This window comes from Phalacrocorax aristotelis, chromosome 7 (assembly GCF_949628215.1).
Source record: "Phalacrocorax aristotelis chromosome 7, bGulAri2.1, whole genome shotgun sequence".
Taxonomy (NCBI): domain Eukaryota; kingdom Metazoa; phylum Chordata; class Aves; order Suliformes; family Phalacrocoracidae; genus Phalacrocorax; species Phalacrocorax aristotelis.
In genome coordinates, this window is record NC_134282.1 from 7,808,340 (window position 1) to 7,828,183 (window position 19,844).

General features: G+C 40.0%; 1 protein-coding gene across 1 annotated transcript; it reads left to right on the forward strand.

The window, feature by feature from the left end:
* Positions 1-980: 980 nt before the first annotated feature.
* Positions 981-7,268, forward strand: ARL14 (ARF like GTPase 14). Its single transcript, XM_075098571.1, has one exon. The coding sequence runs from the start codon at positions 1,441-1,443 to the stop codon at positions 2,023-2,025; it is 585 nt and encodes a 194-aa protein (XP_074954672.1). The 5' UTR covers positions 981-1,440; the 3' UTR covers positions 2,026-7,268.
* Positions 7,269-19,844: the final 12,576 nt, after the last annotated feature.

Below are 19,844 nucleotides of genomic sequence, written 5' to 3' on the forward strand. Positions count from 1 at the left end.
CAACCTCTACATCTTTTTGCTGATTATGTACTTTGTGAAGCAAAGACATATGGTAAGAACTAATACAGGTCATCTGGGCATAAGGGCACATAAGTATCGCGGCACTCGGTACGCACTGGAGCCGCCCAGCAGAGGACTCATAACTGTCAAAAAAATGAAGACTTAATATGAATTAAATAATATTAGACTTAATTTTCTACCTCCTCTTTTTAGAATTCTGCTCATTAGAATGCTGGCAAAAAAAAAAAAAAAAAGATCTTTTGGTTGAAACTCAGTTATTTCCCCTCTCCTTGTTCCTTTCTTGAACGAAATATTGATCACAGACTAGTGGGCAACAGCAGAATAGAGCATAATGAAGCCAACAGAAATTTTTAATTTCAGGTAACTGAATCTCAGTAATGACTGGATCATGAGATCTATATTTAGTCTCCATCACAGAATCACAGAACGGCAGAGGTTGGAAGGGACCTCTGGAGATCACCCCGTCCCACTCCCTGCTTGAGCAGGCACGCCCAGAGCAGGGGTCACAGGACTGCGACCAGGCAGGGTTTGAATATCTCCAGGGAAGGGACTCCACAGCCTCTCTGGGCAGCCTGTGCCCCTGCTCTGTCATGGAGAGTGCAGTTAAACAAACGCAACTCACCAAATTTATAGCTCAGGAGCGAAATCAGCATGGACAGCTTTATGCGTGAGTGGGCAGGAGGAGTAACTGGTGGAGTCTGCAGCAGCCACCTAGAGCAGAGCATGTTTTCGAGTGGAGTTCTCTGACGGTTTGATGTACCCACGTAGACTCGCATTAGAAACCTCTCGAGATTCATTTGTTGCTGGGAGATGAGACGCACCGCTAAATCAGGCCCCTTGTCATTTCACAGATGGATAAGTATGGACAAACCTTAAAATTTCTCCTCGCTGGCTGTGTTCGTGTTTCTTTTCCTAAGCGGATGCGGACGCAGTAATAAAGGGATTTATCTCCGGGCACGCGCTGACACCGGGCAGACAGCTAGTGGCTCCCTGCACCGTGGGATTAGGCGGTACAAACAGCCTGCTGCTGGTTTGGTACACACAATTTTACAATGTAAAGGGTTCTCAAATGGTCGTGTAAGTGCGGTTATTTGTTCAAACACGTTTGAAGACTGCAACCTTTGTGCTTGTGACCAACTGGTATATTACTCATAGTTGTTCTACCCACAAGCTTGGCACTGAACATTACACCTTCATAAATACTGTTTGCATATTACTGAGTTGATAAAAGCCAGCTTGTATTTGTACAGAGCTTTTATTTACTTTTCATAGCGTAAAGCTGCTTCTTCCTCTTCCTCTTCCTTACTCTTTCTGCTTCACCTCACGGAGGAGGAAAGATCATCTTACTGACAAAAATTGGCTTCACAGAAGACGGTGAATTCCAGCTTTAAAGGCTTACTAGAGAGCACCGCAGCACAAATGGGCCTCCAGAACACGAAACACTCCAAAGCCAAGCAAGCTAATATGCTGATGTTAGGACTCGATTCCGCAGGAAAATCTACGCTCTTGTACAAGTTGAAGTATAACGATGTCTTTCTAACAATTCCAACAATTGGCTTTAACGTGGATATGATTGACACTGGGAAAGATTTTACACTGACATTTTGGGATGTTGGAGGACAACAGAAAATGAGACAGTTCTGGTGCAATTTCCTGGAGAACGCAGACGGACTGCTCTATGTTGTGGACAGCTCTGATAAGCAGCGTCTGGAAGAATCAAGGAAAGAATTTGAACTCATTTTAAGGAATGACTCTCTAAGAAGCGTACCGGTCGTCGTGCTAGCGAACAAGCAGGATTTGCCTGGAGCTTTGAACGCTGAGGAAATAACCCGGAGATTCCACATAAAGAAGTCCTGCAGCGACAGGAATTGGTATGTACAACCCTGTTGTGCTCTCACAGGAGAGGGTTTGTCAGAAGCTCTCCAAAGACTAACCTCGTTTGTAAAACACTACAGCAGATCAAAGGAGACTTCTACAATCTTTAAGGAAATCGAAACACTTTAAGAATGTCTATCCTCAAATTCCAGCGAACTTCCACCTACCTATTTTGTTGGACAGACTAAACCTGAAAATACTGGATTCTGGAGAACTCTTCGAAGTATTTATAAAGAAGTTTGACAATATTAAATTATAATGTTATTCATGCAGATGCTTCTGAGAGACTGCTCTGCAGCATTTTATTAGTGATCGTATGCTTGGGGTCACTGAGCTCAGAAGTGTGGCTGCTGAATGATGAAAAAGGTGGAGTTGAGCTTCTGAATTTTAGCAAGTGGAAGCAAAATAGTTGAGCAGTGCTTAAAACACTGAAGTTATTTTGTCAAGAAGTAAAAGAGCCAAGTTGTTTGTTCAGCAAGAAAAGCAAGAGATAAAATGTTTCGTAATAAATGCTGCGTGGATGTATTTCTCATGTAAAAATATAGTTGTTTTAGACCTTGAACTCTTAGTTACGCACAAGAGAACCTATGAATATGAAATACTCGATGGATATTATTGCATTCTAGAACCAATTGCTCCGTAGAGACTTTAACAAACAGAATCTGCTCCTCATCAAGCCACAAGACAAAGCTGAGATCCAGTGCTGTGTGTAAGGTGTCGGTCTGATGGCCCTTTGTTACAGATTTCCATGTACCACTTCCCTTGTTTCTGCGCTGTAGGATTGCGATTCTTAGCCACGAGCAGAGCGATGGAAGCCAGCAGGGGATCAGTGCTTCACTGGACTGATCCCCACTGGATTTGGGGTGGGGGATAAAGCAGGGAGGAATGCAGGGATTGGCTCCTTGGCCGTTGTTTTTATAGATCTTGATGGATGCTGTCCTGCCTGTACTGAAGCCACCTGAAATTTTGTTACTGATAAATTTAGGTTTGATTAAATTTGACATAAAGTGGCATAATATTGCTAATCCTTTTGCTACAGTTTGTAGAAAAAAATTCCAAATGGAATTTCTGTTCAGATTTCCTGGCTGATGAATGAGTGAATTAGTATTCTATGCCATTCTAATGCCATTAGAGCAACAAAGGATTGATAACTAGAAGACTAATTCAACTGTATCAACCATGAAAACAGTTTAAAAACTAAGGCTGATAAGTTAATAGGGCTGGCTCTTTTAAAAGCAAGAGAAAAGACACCATCTAATTATTGGTTATACAGTCCCAGAAAATCCAGCCCAATTATTTCTGCCTTCTTGAGCAACGTCTGCAGAGGTAGGATGCTCCGGTGCTTAGCATGCTTGCATAGATGGCTGGATTTTTTTTTTTGCCCTGCGTCTACCACAATCTTTGGCCATGGGCAAGTCGTTTAACCACTCTGTGTCTCAACAGTGCCTTGGCAAAATGAACTTCCCAGTTACACGCTCTGAAAAAGTTGTGGCAAAGGTTAGCTTGTGAGCCCTGCTCCTGTGACAAAATGATTATGCCAAGTAATTCACATAAGAAATTTACATTTAGTTCTTACTAATAAGCAGGCAGGAATTTCAAGTTATAGACGGGTGAAGCGGCAAGAAAAGCACCCAGACGTATCCTGTTGTCTCATGCATATATTATTCAAAAACAAAAAAATCATCAGGTGAATTTGCTGAAATGGTAAACAAAGAAAGGTTTCTCAACAGAAGCTGTTATTAATGCTGACAGTAATTACCATGGGCTCAATCCTGAGTCATGTTGAGACTACATTTCTAAAAGAAGAGCAAGTATTTGGATTTATTGCCTGGTCTGGTGATTTAGGCTCAATGTAAAACATCACCTTCTGTCCCAAAAAAGATTTTTAAGAGTCTGCAACAATGGGAACAATAGTTTTCTAAACCCAACAGGTCATTGTCAAAAAATGTCATATTTCAGATCAATGAATGTAAGTATTTGCATGTGTATGTTACATATTGAATTCTCCCACCAGTTTCATCTAATCACGTGTCTATTATAAATCTGAATCTAGTTCACTGGCCTCAGGACTTCCTCAGGGAGAAATACTCCTTGAGAGGTTTAATGGGAGTGCGCCAGGGTCTCTAATTAGACAAGAAGCAAGTTCTGAAGGGAGAAATGTAGTAGTGTAATAGACCAGCTCATATAGCTGAAAAAGAGAATAAGTTTTCAGGCACACAGTGCCTTCTGCAGGTTATCAACTTAGATGAAACAATACTCACATTGACTTGAAGAAAATCTGTTACATTATGCTTCAAAGGAAATAAATAAACGCTATTCCATTTGCTTTACAGAATATCAAGTATTTAAAAATTGATTTTTCTAAGAGTTGGTTTCTTAAAGAAGTGAAGCCGTCCCCATTTTATCTGCCCATGGAGCCCCCTACCTTTTTGAATAATTTTTAAGCCTTAAATATCAGTCAGGTTGGATAGAGAAGCAGGTTCTCAACGGAATTATATGCCTGAAAGTTTAATTAAAAAATCAGTCAGATAGAGAAAAGTGACCATACCGGTGCCCTCAGTGAAGCTGATAAGGTACAAAAGGCTAATCCCCGAGGAGATAAATGTTCCATTTTAGCTGCAAGAGAGCCTACAAGAGGACATAAATCCACAGAGCCCAGGCTTAATTAGCTCCTCTGCTCCTGGAGCTAGCTGGTCTTTTTCTTTACTGCCTGAGTATATAATGTCCATGGGGGCTTCTTTAGGGTGAGGAGATAGGGGATATAGAATCCAGTGTTTAAAATTTCCATTCCATACCTGGAGTAAAGAATCTCCCTGACTGCTCACCACGTTTTGGGAAGGATCCCTGAAAAGGTGTTATTACGTGGGCATGAAGATGCAGAGGAAGGGGAGTTTCTGGCTCAGTTCTGCAAGAACGCAGAGCGGAGCACACGCTGCCCGCTTCGCAGCAGTGCGGCTGGTTTCCCCAGCCCGCCAGCAGACCGGGGTTTGTTCTGAAGGACAGTCAGTCGTCAGAGGCAGGAGGGAGCATGGCCCCCCCGCACCCCACCACAGCATCTCTGCCTTCTGCCCTGGCGCACATACTCACCCCAGGGCGCTGTCTGGTCCCTATGGAAGCCTGGGAATTGCTTGATATTGACTCCCATCGTGCATTAGGTGGTGAAATCAATAGCAAGGGAGTTACAGAGGCGTTTTACAGCTTCATCCTGTTATGGAGAGTTTTAGATCTTTTCTCTGCTTGGCTGAACAAGATAATGAGCAGAATTGTCTTTATGTTTCAGAGCACAACAAAGTGGAATTGTGCTAAAAATAAAATCCATAGTATCGTACGCATAATTTATTCCTGGATAGGTTTTGTTTTATTACTTAGAAACAATTTTCAGATTTTTGAAGGGTTCAGGGTGCTTTGAGAAGGTAAAAAAACCCAGCATATGAGGAGTGGTGGCAGTGGAACCAAAGTCAGTGAGTTGAAAAGTTTGCATGGGATGAAAGGCCTTAAAGAGTTTGGCCTCCCCCACCCCGCCGGCTGCTTATATTACTCCAGGTTTTGGAACTCTTTTCATTATCTTTCCTAAAAAATCACACCCTGATCACCCTGGTGTTTCTTGCACTTTTCACTGATGCATGCTGGCAGCCTTGTGCAACTGCAACGAAGTGGTCAAAGCATTACAACTATATTGTGGCTAAAGTGTACGAGTCCTCCAGCGTCTGCTAATATTTCTTACACAAAGTTCGCTCTACCCGTTCATTTCTGCTGACAGAGCAATCATCCATGAAGAAATAAATGGTACATATCTGAGATTGTGAAACACAAAGGGTGGGATCTGGGAAACCTGAAGCGTGCTGTATCCTGTGCCTTCTCCAGGAGATTATCCACTGGGACATGTTTGGATGTGACAATTTAAAACCTGACAAATCCAGAGTACAGAGATCCTTTGACCATTGACCATTAATCATTTATATGATTAATGTGGTATAAAATCATGATGAGCTTTCTCAGTGTAGCTGTCGTGGAGCTCAATGAACATAGTTCCAGTGGGATGAAATGCTATTTTAAGGGAAGGTGTGGAGCAGCATAAAAAGCCATTACAAATTTGGATAGTAACACTCCCTCCTCCTTTGCCTGGGAGACAACTCTCCCAGAAACGCTCTGCAGAATCAAAGTGAAGTGTAGTGTATAAGGAACGCAGGACACGGCTTTTTCAATGTCAGGTAACATAGAGCCAGGTGAGTTACTCAAAATGGCTCTGTTGCCACTTCCTCCTCATTTCTGACAAGTTAGCTGAAACGACCAAAGGGAAGACTTCATATATCGAACAAGTTCTAAGCCTACTGCACAGGAAGATGATACTTTGAAGCACTGTATGTGTATTGAACTGCTTAAAGCAGGTTTTCTTGCCAAAGTAAATGACCCATGCTGAGTTCTGTGCTGCTACAATTAGACTTCTTCCACTCATAATTAGCTCAACTATTCCTGTTTGGCACAGGAATAAGGATTCTGGACATATACATCATCAGATCACACTGGCTAGATTATACTAGTCTCTAATCTAGGATGTAAAATCTTTAGGGTGGAGGCCCTACGTACAAAGCACACACCATACTGCAGCTACAATTTGCAAATATAAATTCGTAAAACAGTAACAAGTCCAAACACATCTTGTTTCAAATGCATGTAATTTTAACAAATTGTGCATCAGCTTGTGTTTCAGTTTCTACAATGTTCTGTTCTTTAGCTGTGATAGATGTTCTCGTACCACTCCCACTCACCCACGACGAGTTTGCAGTGTAACTGTACCACCTCTAGTGCTAAATTGGGCTGCCATCACGAGACACTTCCCCTCACTCTCTGTCACCTCTGTGTCCCCCTCCCCAGCTACGTAGTTCCACCTGCAGGCCCCTGCACAGCAGAGCTCTCTCACTTTCCTTGTCCTTCACCAATTATCAGAATGGGATGCCAGTTTTCATTGACTTCTTATTAGATTTTCATTGAGTGTTTTTGTGCTTGCTCTCATGCTGCTCCTTATGCTTGCAATTACCCAAACACACGTACACAATCATTTCACTGTTTTGTGTCAGACCCTTCCTTAAAGCACTTCTTTCCCATGATGTATGCCAAAATCCTGACAACAGCTGCTAGGGCTTTAGGACAAGGCCCTGCCCATATTTTTTGATGAGTATTTACTCATCTGTTCCCTTTTAGCCTCAGAATGTGCTTTCTTTGGTGCAAAGATCATCTTTTTATTCTGCGTTTCATATACCGCCTGACTGATGAGAAGAGTTTCTAGACCTTATACTACTGCTATTAGTAGCCCGAATCTCATGGAATATCTGCTAAAATAAGTAATTTTGTGAGTTTAAATAAATCATCTAGGTCTGAAACCTGAGCCATGTGTATTCTTTCTTTTTAGCAAATATAGTTGGGAACTGCAGCAACAACTTCATTGATCCAAACAAAGGCTAATCTCCCTTTCAATTCTGCTTGGCGGTTAAAGGATAACTGTTCCTTAATCAATAGTTTTCAGTTACTTTATCTAAAGCATACACATTATTCACTAAAGAATGCTAGCCTTGACCTTTTCTTAACTAATTCATAATTATGAAAAGTTCTCTCTCGGTTTAGGATCATCACAGACTCCTGTGAAAATCCCTCGTATCGTTTGGATGCAAAACAAAATGTAGAGGCACTCTGTAAACAGCTTAACCACCGAGTGATAAAGGAATGTCAGTCTCCCTATCGGCTGGGGCTCATGCCCACACCTCTGCTGCTGGGTGCTATCATTGCTTGTATCCGCAAAGCAACGGCTTTTGATTAAATTCACATGTTTTTTCCTTTGTCGAGAATTTACAAGGTGAGGTTCAATATACCTACAATGTATAGAGCTGTTCACAGTATGAATGCTGATGTATTCATCGGTTATTTACACATGTTGCAGACCAACAGGAATGCATACAAATCCAGCTTGAATTCCTCTGTTTTATCTAAAAAGCTAAAACAAAATAAGAAATAGTATGCTAAAGAAAAAGTATATAAGGGGTTAAGCAGGAGGGGAAGTGAGAGAAGATCTGCATAAGGGAAGGTTTAGATTGGATATTAGGAAAAATGTCTTTACTGAAAGAGTGGTCAGGCACTGGAACAGGCTGCCCAGAGAGGTGGTGGGGTCACCATCCCTGGGGGTGTTCAAAAAACGTGTAGACGTGGCACTTTGGGACACGGTTTAGGAGGCATGGTGGTGTTGGATTGACGGTTGGACTTGTTTATCCTAGAGGTCTTTTCCAAACTTAATCATTCTATGATTCTGTGATTCTAAGATAAGCTACAGAAATACAGTGGAAAAGGAGAGAGGAAAGAAAAATAGGTGAGAAAAGTTCTTAGGGCAAACATAGCATTAACGGTGTGCAGATACCCAAAGCAATAGAAAGCAAAAAAAAAAAAAATCATGTTCCAGACATCAACTCTCGCATGGTTTTTGCATTCTTGTGATAAGAGAGGAAAATTTTTCATAGTAAGGACAGTCAACCACTGGAATAATCTCCCCAGGGAAGTGGTTGACTTGGCCATGTTGGACACCTTCAAGAATCGTCTGGACAGGGTGCTGGGCCATGTTGTCTAGACTGTGCTCTTCCAGAAAGGTTGGACTAGATGATCCCTGAGGTCCCTTCCAGCCAGGGATTCTGTGATTCTGTGATAATAGTGTGTTAAGAGGCCTTCTCTTAATTTAAAATAAACATCTAATGTAGGCCAGTGTTCCAACTTGTGCTCACATATGTAACTTCATGTGTATTCTCTCTGAATGTATCTTCGGCACTAAAGGCAACTATTTCATAGATTTTTAGTAACGTTAGGCCCCAAAGATAATGTCACCTTAGAGAAAATATTATTCAGATAACTGGCTCCTTATAGTAACTCTAAACAATATTAATCCCAAATATGAATAATGAAAAATAGTAACATCTTATTTAAATAAAATGTTGTGGAAATTAATAGTTTCAAATAGCTCTTCCATTTAGGCAATCATAGGAGGACATTCATATTTTTAAGCTATCACCTGCTTACTAAGGGCTACATATTGAGCCTTTCCTTTTTGAAGATTAAGATTATCCAATAAGTCAGTTGGTTCATTGACCATTTAAAATAATAATCTATTGCCTATGCTAACAGGTAAATTTGTATACACTTTTCTTTCTCATGTGCTACTGAAAAGCCCCTGTCAAGTCTTAAGAAAAACCCAAATCAAACACTAGAAAATCTTTACCTAAATTGAGTAATATTATAGAAACTTGTGTGAAGTTGAGCATTTCCGCACTGAGACATCTTGTGGCATATAAGGCATACTGCAGTTAATAAAAACGAAACTATCTGGTTGTAAATTCAAATGGTGACGTGAGCTTGAGAACTCTCTGTCCTGAGAGGTTTAAACTATGCAGCTGAAAGTCTTATACATAACTTTTTCAAACAAAACCTGCCTAATTACAACACCGATGGGATTTATTTTTCAGGTATTAAGTATTTACAAAACTGATAGTAACAATTTGTTAAATGAAAAGTTCTGCACTTCAGGTAATATCCACATTTGTTTTCATTCCGTATTAAGACAAATGTTTCAGAAGTGCAGCATTTTGTGGAACAGAAATTTCAAAACAGTAACTGCTGTCCAAACTGCCCTTTCGTCAAAAAATTGTGTCAAAACAAAGAAATGCATTTACTTTAATATCGTATTTATCTGATCAAAAAAATGCTGTTCTGAGTCACTTAAAAAGTAAATATTCCAATTCGACTTGAACCTCTACGGAATATATTTTTTTAAAATTACCAGAATATGTCTCTAGAGGTAAATTATTTTTAAAAAAATATTTGACAGGTTGATGAAAACTTGATTATTATTCTGTTCATTTGTACTTCAGTCTTTGATTTAAAAACAAAAAAAAGAGGGCAAAAGTTTTCTAGATGATCCATAGTGAAATGAGTACTTGTAGCTCCTCTGCTAAAATTGTTTCGCTAATAGGTACAACCAGTATCGTACACTGCAGGAGCACCTCACTCTGAAGAAGGTACCACAGCAGTACCTACAGCCTCTAACCGCAACCTTTTCTTTTCTGGATCATCTCATCCCTTTGCAGTATTTCCAACCCACTGGGCTGACTGTACCACCAGGGAGGAAGAGGGAAGGAACAAGAGCGCCCAGCGCCAGCACTGCCTCTGAAACAGGGAAACCCTCCGCATGTGATTATTTACATCAGTACCACAGGACCTCCCTCCATATGCTTTTTCTTCTGCTTTGGGGGTCTTGCTGTTACCAGCCTCACCAACTGTAATTAAAAACCCATTAAATACATTAGCAATGTAGTTCAAATATACAACAAATTGTATTAAGTTTTTCATACTTCCTTCACAGCGTTCTGATTTATTTACAGCATGTAAATGCTGAGATGATTAAAAACTGTGTTTCTATCCCATGGGAATCCCTTCTGCAATCTGCTCTATAGAACGAATAGTGATTTTCATATTATGGGTAGCTTAAGATGAATGATGAGCCATGGTTAACAAAACAACAAGCCTGATGTTTACTTGAAACATCTTTTGAAGTTAATGAGAATCGAACATAACTCTGGAAAAAACTTGGTATAATATTCGCCTGTTATGTCAGGGGTCCATGGTACCATCTCCTGTTAGTAACTGCAGAATTAACTCTGTAATGGCACTGATCCTGACCTGCTGCCTCGTCTGACAGTAGCCAAACTTACCTCCCCAGCATAGAATCACAGAATCATAGAATCGTTAAGGTTGGAAAAGACCCTTAAGATCATCAAGTCCAACTGCTAACCTATTACTGCCAAGTCCACCACTAAACCATATCCTCAAGCACCACGTCTACCCTTCTTTTAAATACCTCCAGGGTTGGAGACTCAACCACCTCCCTGGGCAGCCTGTTCCAATGCATGAGAATCCTTGTACCATCATGCTCATAGCCGTGCACCTACAAGCCCCAAATGGCTGTTATGATGGGTTCTCAAGGGAAGCAATTGCTACCAGGATGGGAATCCTTTCCTTCCTTTTCCTACCTCTTGGTTGTAGCCTTTGGTTTATGCTAGGGGAAAAAAAACAAGCAGGCAACAGTCATTTCAACTTTTAATACTCATAACCCAGTTATATAGATGTCCAAAGCTTAACAACCCGTTAGTGTGCAACACATCCTCCTGATTAAAGTGTGCTCCAGTCAGCAGTAACAGCATCACAGGCAGGAACAATCAGCAGTGGGTTGAGCAGATCCAGATGAAAACTAGCTCATTATTATGGGAGAGGTACAATAGGGGGATACATGCTGCACTGGAGAGAAGCCCAGGAGAAGCAGCTTGTCTGGGGACCTCCTTGCTTCCCATCTTAGCTGGCCACAGGGTGAGTTCTCTCCTTCCTTTCTCCCTCTTTCTCTCAGTCCTTCTGCCTTTTTTTTTTTTTTATCAAAAAGCAATTTTTAACGTTAGAGCGAAATGTGCGCTATCAGCATGGCTCAAGAGTAGATCTTTAGGCAGGTAGGTCTGTCTCAACATCTTCTGTGCAACACATGCGAGTGCAAGCCAGCTTTACATCAGTTTTCTGTTTCCTAGGCTGCCGTGAGTGTTATTCAGAGTCTACTCAAATGTATTATACTGCAAAAAATACACTGTTGGTCATTACAGCACCCAGGATGTCCAGCCTGCCGTTCTCCCAGCCTGACTTCCCTCCTCAGCAGTTTCGCCCCTGCCTGGCTCCCTTCTCTTTGCCAGCGGCGTTCTCCTGCAGCAACACTACAAAACTCCATCATATCTGTCTCACAGGCTCAGACTGTCACAATGGAGAAAGGACAAAAGTTACTCCATAGTGTATTAGACTATAATTATACATTCCTAAACTGGAATTGCCATTAACGTTATTTTTTTTTTTTCACATGAAGTTGGTAGTGATTTGTAAGAGCCCTGAATACCAGTTTGCAACTAAAAGGAGATTTTAATCTAAAAGGAAGTAATGAACATTAAAAGAAAGGGTTGATCTAGTTGATCTGACACAGGCATAGAGCTCCTGAAGGTATTAAAACGCTATATATTTCAGGAAAATTATGTGACCATTATTCCCCCCCAAAAGAAAAGCTGAAACAGAAATATTGCCCTTTATTAGACATCAGAAAATCAAGGAGAGCTCAGTCAGAAATCCTGACGAGAATGGGCCTCGTTAGTGCTGCTGCTCAGAAGTACTCATTTTCTTCATTACAGTGTAACAAAGAGATATGCATACTTAGTGTATTTTCACATCTCTATTCAATATCAATCCTTCGGCCTTTCGAAATTCCTTATTCAGTTATGTATTCTAGTTTCCTTCAAAATTAGCTTGAAACACAGGATTGACAACAGCAATCCGCATCTGGACATTTACATTTTTTGTTGCATAAAAGACGCATCTCAGATTTGATGCCATTTTATATGCTAAATTCTGCTCACTGGCAGCGTTAACAGCCAAAAATAAGATAGCTTAAATTCCAGATGTTCCCGTAAATGTCTCCAGCTTTGTGATCCTATTAGTGGTTCTACGTACACTGTGAAACACATATTACTTAACACTGCATACTAGCATTTAATTATCTAAGCATATTGTATATATTAATTTTTAAAGTACAGTTCTGAGGATCATCCTTCCATTTGAAAACCTGAGGAACTAAGGATATAAGGGCAAGTGACTTCCCCTTCTGCAGAATCCAGAATAGTGGAGTTCCCAGGCCTGCCAGCAGATATTATGTTTTCTTTTCCTTCTAGAAACATTATGGAACTCACCCAAAACAAGCATCTGCGACAGAGGAGTTTTCTGTCACTGTCTTACCATCGGCAGTGCTACCAGAGGATGACTTGGTTCTAGGGGCTTCTTAAGAAGGAATTTTTTTAGCATGGAAGCAATATATCCCTGAATCTTTCAGGGAAGACTGAAATGGCTCATTTCACTAACCATTTCCTCACTTTTTATGTCAGATGAAATTTTCTTCCTTTGCCGTTATGAGGAAATTGTTCTGTTTAAGAGGTAGGGCAGCTAGGACAAAGCCAGGAAAGAGCCGCTCCACAATCTGCTGATTCGTGATTGATTCCTGTTCTTCTTGGGCTATTTCCAGCTGATGGATTTAGTGATCATCTCTGGCTCCAGCACCAAGAAACATTTTTTGCAATTGCCATTTCACGATCTATAAATTTGTCTTCAAATGGTCTGATCTAATGCATTAAAAACCAAACGCATATAGGCTGGACTGTAGGAAACTCTACCAATGTATATTAAAAGCAATCCCAAAATCAAAGGTTGGATTAAATAAAAAGTTATATTACATCAGAATAACTGAGATCAGACGTAGGCTCATGTACTATTTCAGAGATAGCTTTGAAAGTCTGATCATAAATTTTAACAGGACTGCCTCCTGCTTAGTGTTTGCAGTCATGTGGGAGCCCCAAGTTTATTTTCTAATTGCAGGAGCAGATGTTCAGCTGATGTGAATCAGCAAACGGCCACTGAAGCCAAAGGAACTACCTTTAATTTGCACCATCTGGGGATGTGTTTTACAGTCTTCTCTTTTGAAGAAACACAATATTGTGCATTATCTTATCACTAATCACACAGTAGCTTCCAAAAAATGAAAAATATCTAGAGCTCTTTAACCAGAAAAAAAGTGCTCATTATGTGGCATTTCAAATTCTAACAGGCCTTGTGGGAGGAGATCCTTAAGGCATCAATAATACCGAGTCTGTCAGTAAGCACAGGAAAGCAAGCGTGGTGAGGGACGGTGCTAAATGAGTGCAAGCACTAAAACTAAATTGGCCTAGTGACATCAACAGGCCTTTGGCTTCATTAACATCTGATACGGGCCGGCACTGAAACCAAGATTAAGAACATCTCTCAGTAATTTTAGTGTCTTGTACAACATGATTAAAGCGTTATAAATGGAAAGGCATTGAATCCTCCTATGTTTTTGACATTTTAGCATATTTTAGGCTGATTTTCTTTTTTAATTCTGTGCAGCTCATTACTCTCAGAAACTCTGTTGCTATGCGGTGAGTTTTTAAGTACCACTCCAGCCAAAGAGTGGGTTTTTTTCTAAGTACAAATACACAAAGTTTTTTTCTAAACACAAAAAAGCTAGAATACAGTGTAACCAATGGTTCTAAGTGGACACAGTAAAATAAAGGGGACAAATGCACAGGAAATCAGCAGCTTTTGAATACAACAGAAGTGTCCCACTGCGCAAGAGAATGACCCCTGCGTGAGAGTGAACGTTGCCGAAAGATAGGAGAGCTGTTTAAGAGGTTCTAGTCCAAATCTTTTTTTCCTACTGTCATTCAAAGGACTTAATCCAACTTCCATCAAAAAGCAACTTTAAACCAGTAGGTTAGGGTAACAATTTGAAAAAAAAGTTGAAAAATCAGCTGAAATGACTGCATAGCAATTTTTTTTTTCAAGTGAGGAGGGAAGCAGGGCAGAAGGCTAGATGTAATTTAAGACTTAATTATTTATCCAAGAAGATAGCAGTATTAATATGTCGTCCTAGCTCAAAAGGAATGGCATGCATCCACGCCAGATGTATCGTCAATGCATGGTCCATCATACTGCTGTTTTTGCATGCCTCTAGGCAACAGAAAGAGTAAAGGAAATGTCAGCAGTGATAGCAGGATTTGTTGTAGATGCTGCAGATACTCAGTGCCCAGCTTTTAATCACAAAATGGCATACAACTGGGGCAAAGCGCACTGGAGCAACTGATTAAGAATCGGCTAAGAAAGCAATTGTTCTGGAATGAATTTCAACTTTGTGTGAACACTTTCTGAGAGAGAAGAAATTACTGTCTGGCTCAAGCAGTTCAAACAGGTAAAATAAGAAAACAGCAGAAGAGAATATAGAGGCTCAGGTACAACCAAGCACTAAAAATGAAGTACAAAAAGGTGACATCCTAGAGGCAGTATCTGCTTAACGGCACATCCGAAAAAATTATTCTAACACATTGACATAAGAGAAGACTAAATGCAAAAATGGCATTCAGAGAGTAGAAATCAAATTTTCTCCTAGATTTAACCTTAAAAATGTGCTGTCTTTTGCAAAAGCGTGTCTTTGAGTTATCTCTCCTGAAAGCAGCCTGTGGTTGTTGCTACTTCGGTGGGGGAAGTCTGAAATGCAAGTGTAGCATTTGCTGCTCATGACCCGTTGCCACGTGGTGTGGGGTTTGCACTAGCTCGTGCTAAAGGTTCTGTGCTGACTTGCCTCTGGGATCGTTTTGCCTCCACCTGCCCGCTCCTTCAGCAGAACAACTCTGTCAGCACCTCTAGCTCTTTCTAGAAATGGCTTTTCATGCTAAGGAGCTACAGCAGAGCACTTTGGGGAAAAGCGAAAACGAGTGCAAAAACACTTGAGTTGTTTAATGGAGCCCAAGAAAACCATGGGACTTTACTGGATTAGTCCTGTTCAGTCTTATGTAGGTTACTTTTTGTAAGAGTGTCCCTTTTAAAATAAAGTCCCATTTTGTGTATTTACTATTTGTGTGTGACTTTTTTTATGTCTTTTTTGACCGGTGCAATATTCACAGCTGACCCCGGTTTAAGTTTAGGTATTATTTGATATGGTCCAGCAATGTCCAGCAAGTGCAGCTGGACTCCAGACTTGGAGACGCTCTGTGTAAAATGAAAACAAATATCTGTGTTTGCATACCAGATGAAAGATTATCATAAAATATCCTACCAGCAGTCCAGTGGTCTACTTTTTTGTTAATACTAGCTATTCCATTTTGATAAACCCCAGGATTAATAAGAATTTTTCTATGTGCAACACAAATCTTCTCAGCTTTACATAATATTTTGTTTCTTACACTATGGAGAGAGGTTTACTGGCTATGAAAAGCCATTTGCAGGAACTCATCCTACCTAAATGTCTGTTTAGGGAAAAATATATTAGCAAAATATTTCAGATCAATCTAAATTATTCCTTGAAAGATATTTTCAAGATAACTTGATAATTACACATTTTCTAATTGCATAATCAAGTGCAGAGTTCACAAATTATAAACATGTTGCCTGTTTGTAAATTTAAACTATTTGTAGCACAAATCTCTCTAGCTGTATGTACATACAGGGGAGGGACAAGAGTGGCTAAAAGGCATCTCAAACGTACATATTCTGCCAACTGATCTCTGAAATAAGAATGGCCTCTCTATGATATAGCTGCTTGGCAAGCCTGAATTTTCGCATGACTGAGCACAGTGCCCATGCAGCATACCCTCTGTGTCAAAAACTTTGAAAAGTGACAAAATTGGCTCCTTACATCAACTGGAAACTTTTCCTGTGGAGAAAAATTCCACCTTACCAAATGGTATCTCCTTTCTAGCACCTCCACATCGCCAGACAGCTCAGATCCGACACAAATTATAACCACCTCAAGCTACTCTATCTTTGTGTTCAGGTGCCAGGAGCAAATAATTTAGAACCACTCCTTAATGAGAGGTTAAGGCACCTCTCAGTATCTTTCCTGTTATTGCTTGAAGGATCAGAAGGTGAGCAGAACCTAATTCACATCGTTATATTTGCATTACTATTATTTTCCCATCTGAGAAATATGCAAAATACAAAAAGATACACAGCTTTGTACTGTAAAATCATGTGAGGTTTGAACATTATCATACCAAGGAAATTTGCAGTATATGCATAATATACTGTGTTGTAGGCACCTATATTTAGCCAAAACACATCCTTCTAGGAGAAAATAATTCAGAATCAAAATATCCTTTTTTTTTTTTTTTTTTTAAGACAGCCCAATGCCACAAGATCAAGAACTCAGAAGGGAACTCGTCTATTCTTCAAAATTGGTCTTCTGAGTGTTGGGAGATTTGCACTGCAGATTGGAGGTAAAATCAAACCAATACAAAAATAACATGGTAATTGTTCCTCTGAGAGCTAAACAGATTAATTAAACTACAGTTAAACAAAATGCACTTGATTAATCTCTGATTGTGTCTTCACTGAAGTCACACTATAAATTATTCTTCAGATGATACCAGATCAAAAAATACAGATCAAAGGCCACTGAAGGATAGTCTTTCTCCGAACATACATAATTCAATAAAAGCGAAGCACATTCTTATATTTCGTATGAAGGTACGCAGTAGGAAACCTATGCATAACAGAATGGTATGTAAGATCTGACGGTGCAGCAATGTGATTTCAAGACAGGTCTGGATTTGAAGGAAGATTCTCCAAGGAACACTACCTTGGTGATTCTCAGTTATTTTCAAATAGTTACTCATAAAATGACATGATTATTGCTCAGTCCCTTGTCTCTGTCAATCTTTTTCCAAGAACACAGAGGGAAGGTCAACAGAGAGATGACTTCGTTAAAAGGTCATTGTTACTAGTTAGGGCATTGAGTCAGTTCTGGTCGCTAGAGAATGTGCTGGCTTTCCAATTCCATCTTTCCCAAACCGCACACTACATAATCAGTCAGTGCTAAGTGCAGCGACAGCGGGAGCTGGTCAGGGTGGGAAGAGCATATATACGTTTGGGTTAGCAAAGACACAGAAAAGACATGCTCTCTAATCACAAAAGGAAGCAGTGTTAAAATATGCCTGAAAAATGAAACAAAAATTTGGGCCTTTTACTTCAGTTAATTCAAACCATTCAGATACCAACACAGGTTTATAAAACAAACTCAGTGTAACAAAAGCCATACCAAATATAAGAGATTTCCAATTTGTTAAGGCAAAATATTTAACCTGCTGACCATTTCCTTAAACAGTAAGTGCAGAAGCTGAAAGCCAAGAGAAACTACCTGTCAATTCTATTCAACGGATTTAAAATTGAACATGCTGATAGAATTTCTTGTTTCCCAGACTTCATGCATTTCTAGTTTTTACATATTTTAATATTTTTCTTGTTTCTTTACCAAAGACTTCCTCTAAAATACATTATTTTTGAAACAATGAAGTATGATATTGGCATGGTTGTACTTTTATAATATCCTGTTTTCTTAAGGCAGCTGTGCTGTGATACCAACCAAAATCAGCAAGAACACTAGTTGAGGAGATGCTTTTTCCTTTTTCTCTATGTAGTCTTCTAAAACATTGCCAAATGGACAAACCACATTACTTTTTAAAATGTAAATAGCCGTGTAAAGAAAATGTCTTTTTTGTATATCCGGACTGCAACGAGAAGGGGGTACTGTACCTACACCAGCTTTGAACAAAACGGATTACATGTTGGTAGATGAGTACCTATGCCTATATGGAATACCATCAGGACTAATGAACCCTGAGTAATTTCCCCCACCCATATTGCTGTGACATCACTACTACATTTATGGACCAGATGTGGCTACGGTGACTCAGCCTTCTGCTACTTTCAGGCTTGCTGAGAACTCCTTCTGTCCAGAGCAGAGCCTCATCCTCTGGGAAATCTCCCAGAGAGAAAACACACAGTAGCCTATAGTCTGAAAGATCATCATCTTCATGTTTTCACAGAGAACTAAATCAAGTTCTTTTTTCCGATATTCATAAATCTCCGAGCGACTTAGTTTACACACTTGGGAGACTGCATCTCCCATCACAGCTTTGACTTTTCTTAACAAGTATCATGGAAAATCCTAAGGCCACTGATGAAACGAGATCTCTGTCGTCACACAGGACTTAACAGAGAGGAATCCCCACAACCCGACTTAATTTTCCAGTCATTAAGGGTGAGTATAAACTACATGGAGGATCAGGGAAGCATATGTTCCAGTGAGTGCTTCTAGTTATGCACAGAGATGCAATTTTCTGGATCAAGTTATAGAAGTAGGAAAAAATTTACCATCCCCTCTGCTCTGCAAGTGTATCTATTCCTTGCAATACTCTTTACCTCATTTCAGTAAAAATGATCCAGGTTAGCTTAAACAGTTTGGATTTTTTCCTAATATTCTGGAAGACTGGGAGGAACAAGTACTACTCTGAGCATATTTTCCTCCCAAGTTAAAGTTGGGTCCCAAATGTCACAGGAATTACCAAGACAAGACACTGAGTATTTTGTAAATTAAGTGCTTTTCTTTCATGGCAATTATCCATCTTTCTACCTTTCCAGAAATTTTCTGTACTCCAATCACCTCTGTCACAGAAAAACTATAAAAGTGGGAGATTTCTTTGTATTTCTGAAGAGTAACTGTCAAGAGGCAGTAATTTATCAGATCTGAGTTCCCGATAAATAATCTTTTATAGTTAGGATTTACCTGAATAAGGACAGGGCCATATTCTGATAACCACAGTATTTGGTGTAAACAAAATGTCTCAGGCTGTGTTCAAAGGAAGCCCATCTATGGAATTCTCAGGGCATCATTCCCTTTGCTGGTACGTTCAGTGCAAAATCAAGCATGACCTTTTGCAGCTCGCCGCAGTTTGTGTAACGCATATATAATGTTGCTTGTTATGAAGCTCCCTGGAAGGAAGATTTGAGTCCCAGAAGGGAGTTTACAAACGTACGTAACATTGATGACTATACTCAAACGTGAGAAGCCTGTCTGGTGAAAGCTCATAATTGGTTTGGAAACAGCGTCCACCTACATCACCTGACAATGAGCTACGGCAGTTACTACTGGCCAAAACCCACCACCACTAAACCGGACTGTCATCATCAAACCAGTAAGATGTAAAAGTAAAAAATTCTAAGATAGCAAGAGTCTAAAAGATGACAGCAGCCTATTTTGGAACCCAAATAAGCCAATCTGCCCCTTTTTAATCACAATAAAAAACTACAAAGATCCACAAAATCTGATCTCACTGAAAATTAATTTTGCTCCCAATGCTGCCCAACCCTATCAGAAATGGTCCCACAAAGTCCTGCTTGCAAACTTGGTCCTCAGTTGTTCTGGAGCATAAATGAGCATATTGCCCAATGCAGTGGAATCCTGCAGACATATCTGCATACAGATGATGTTAATT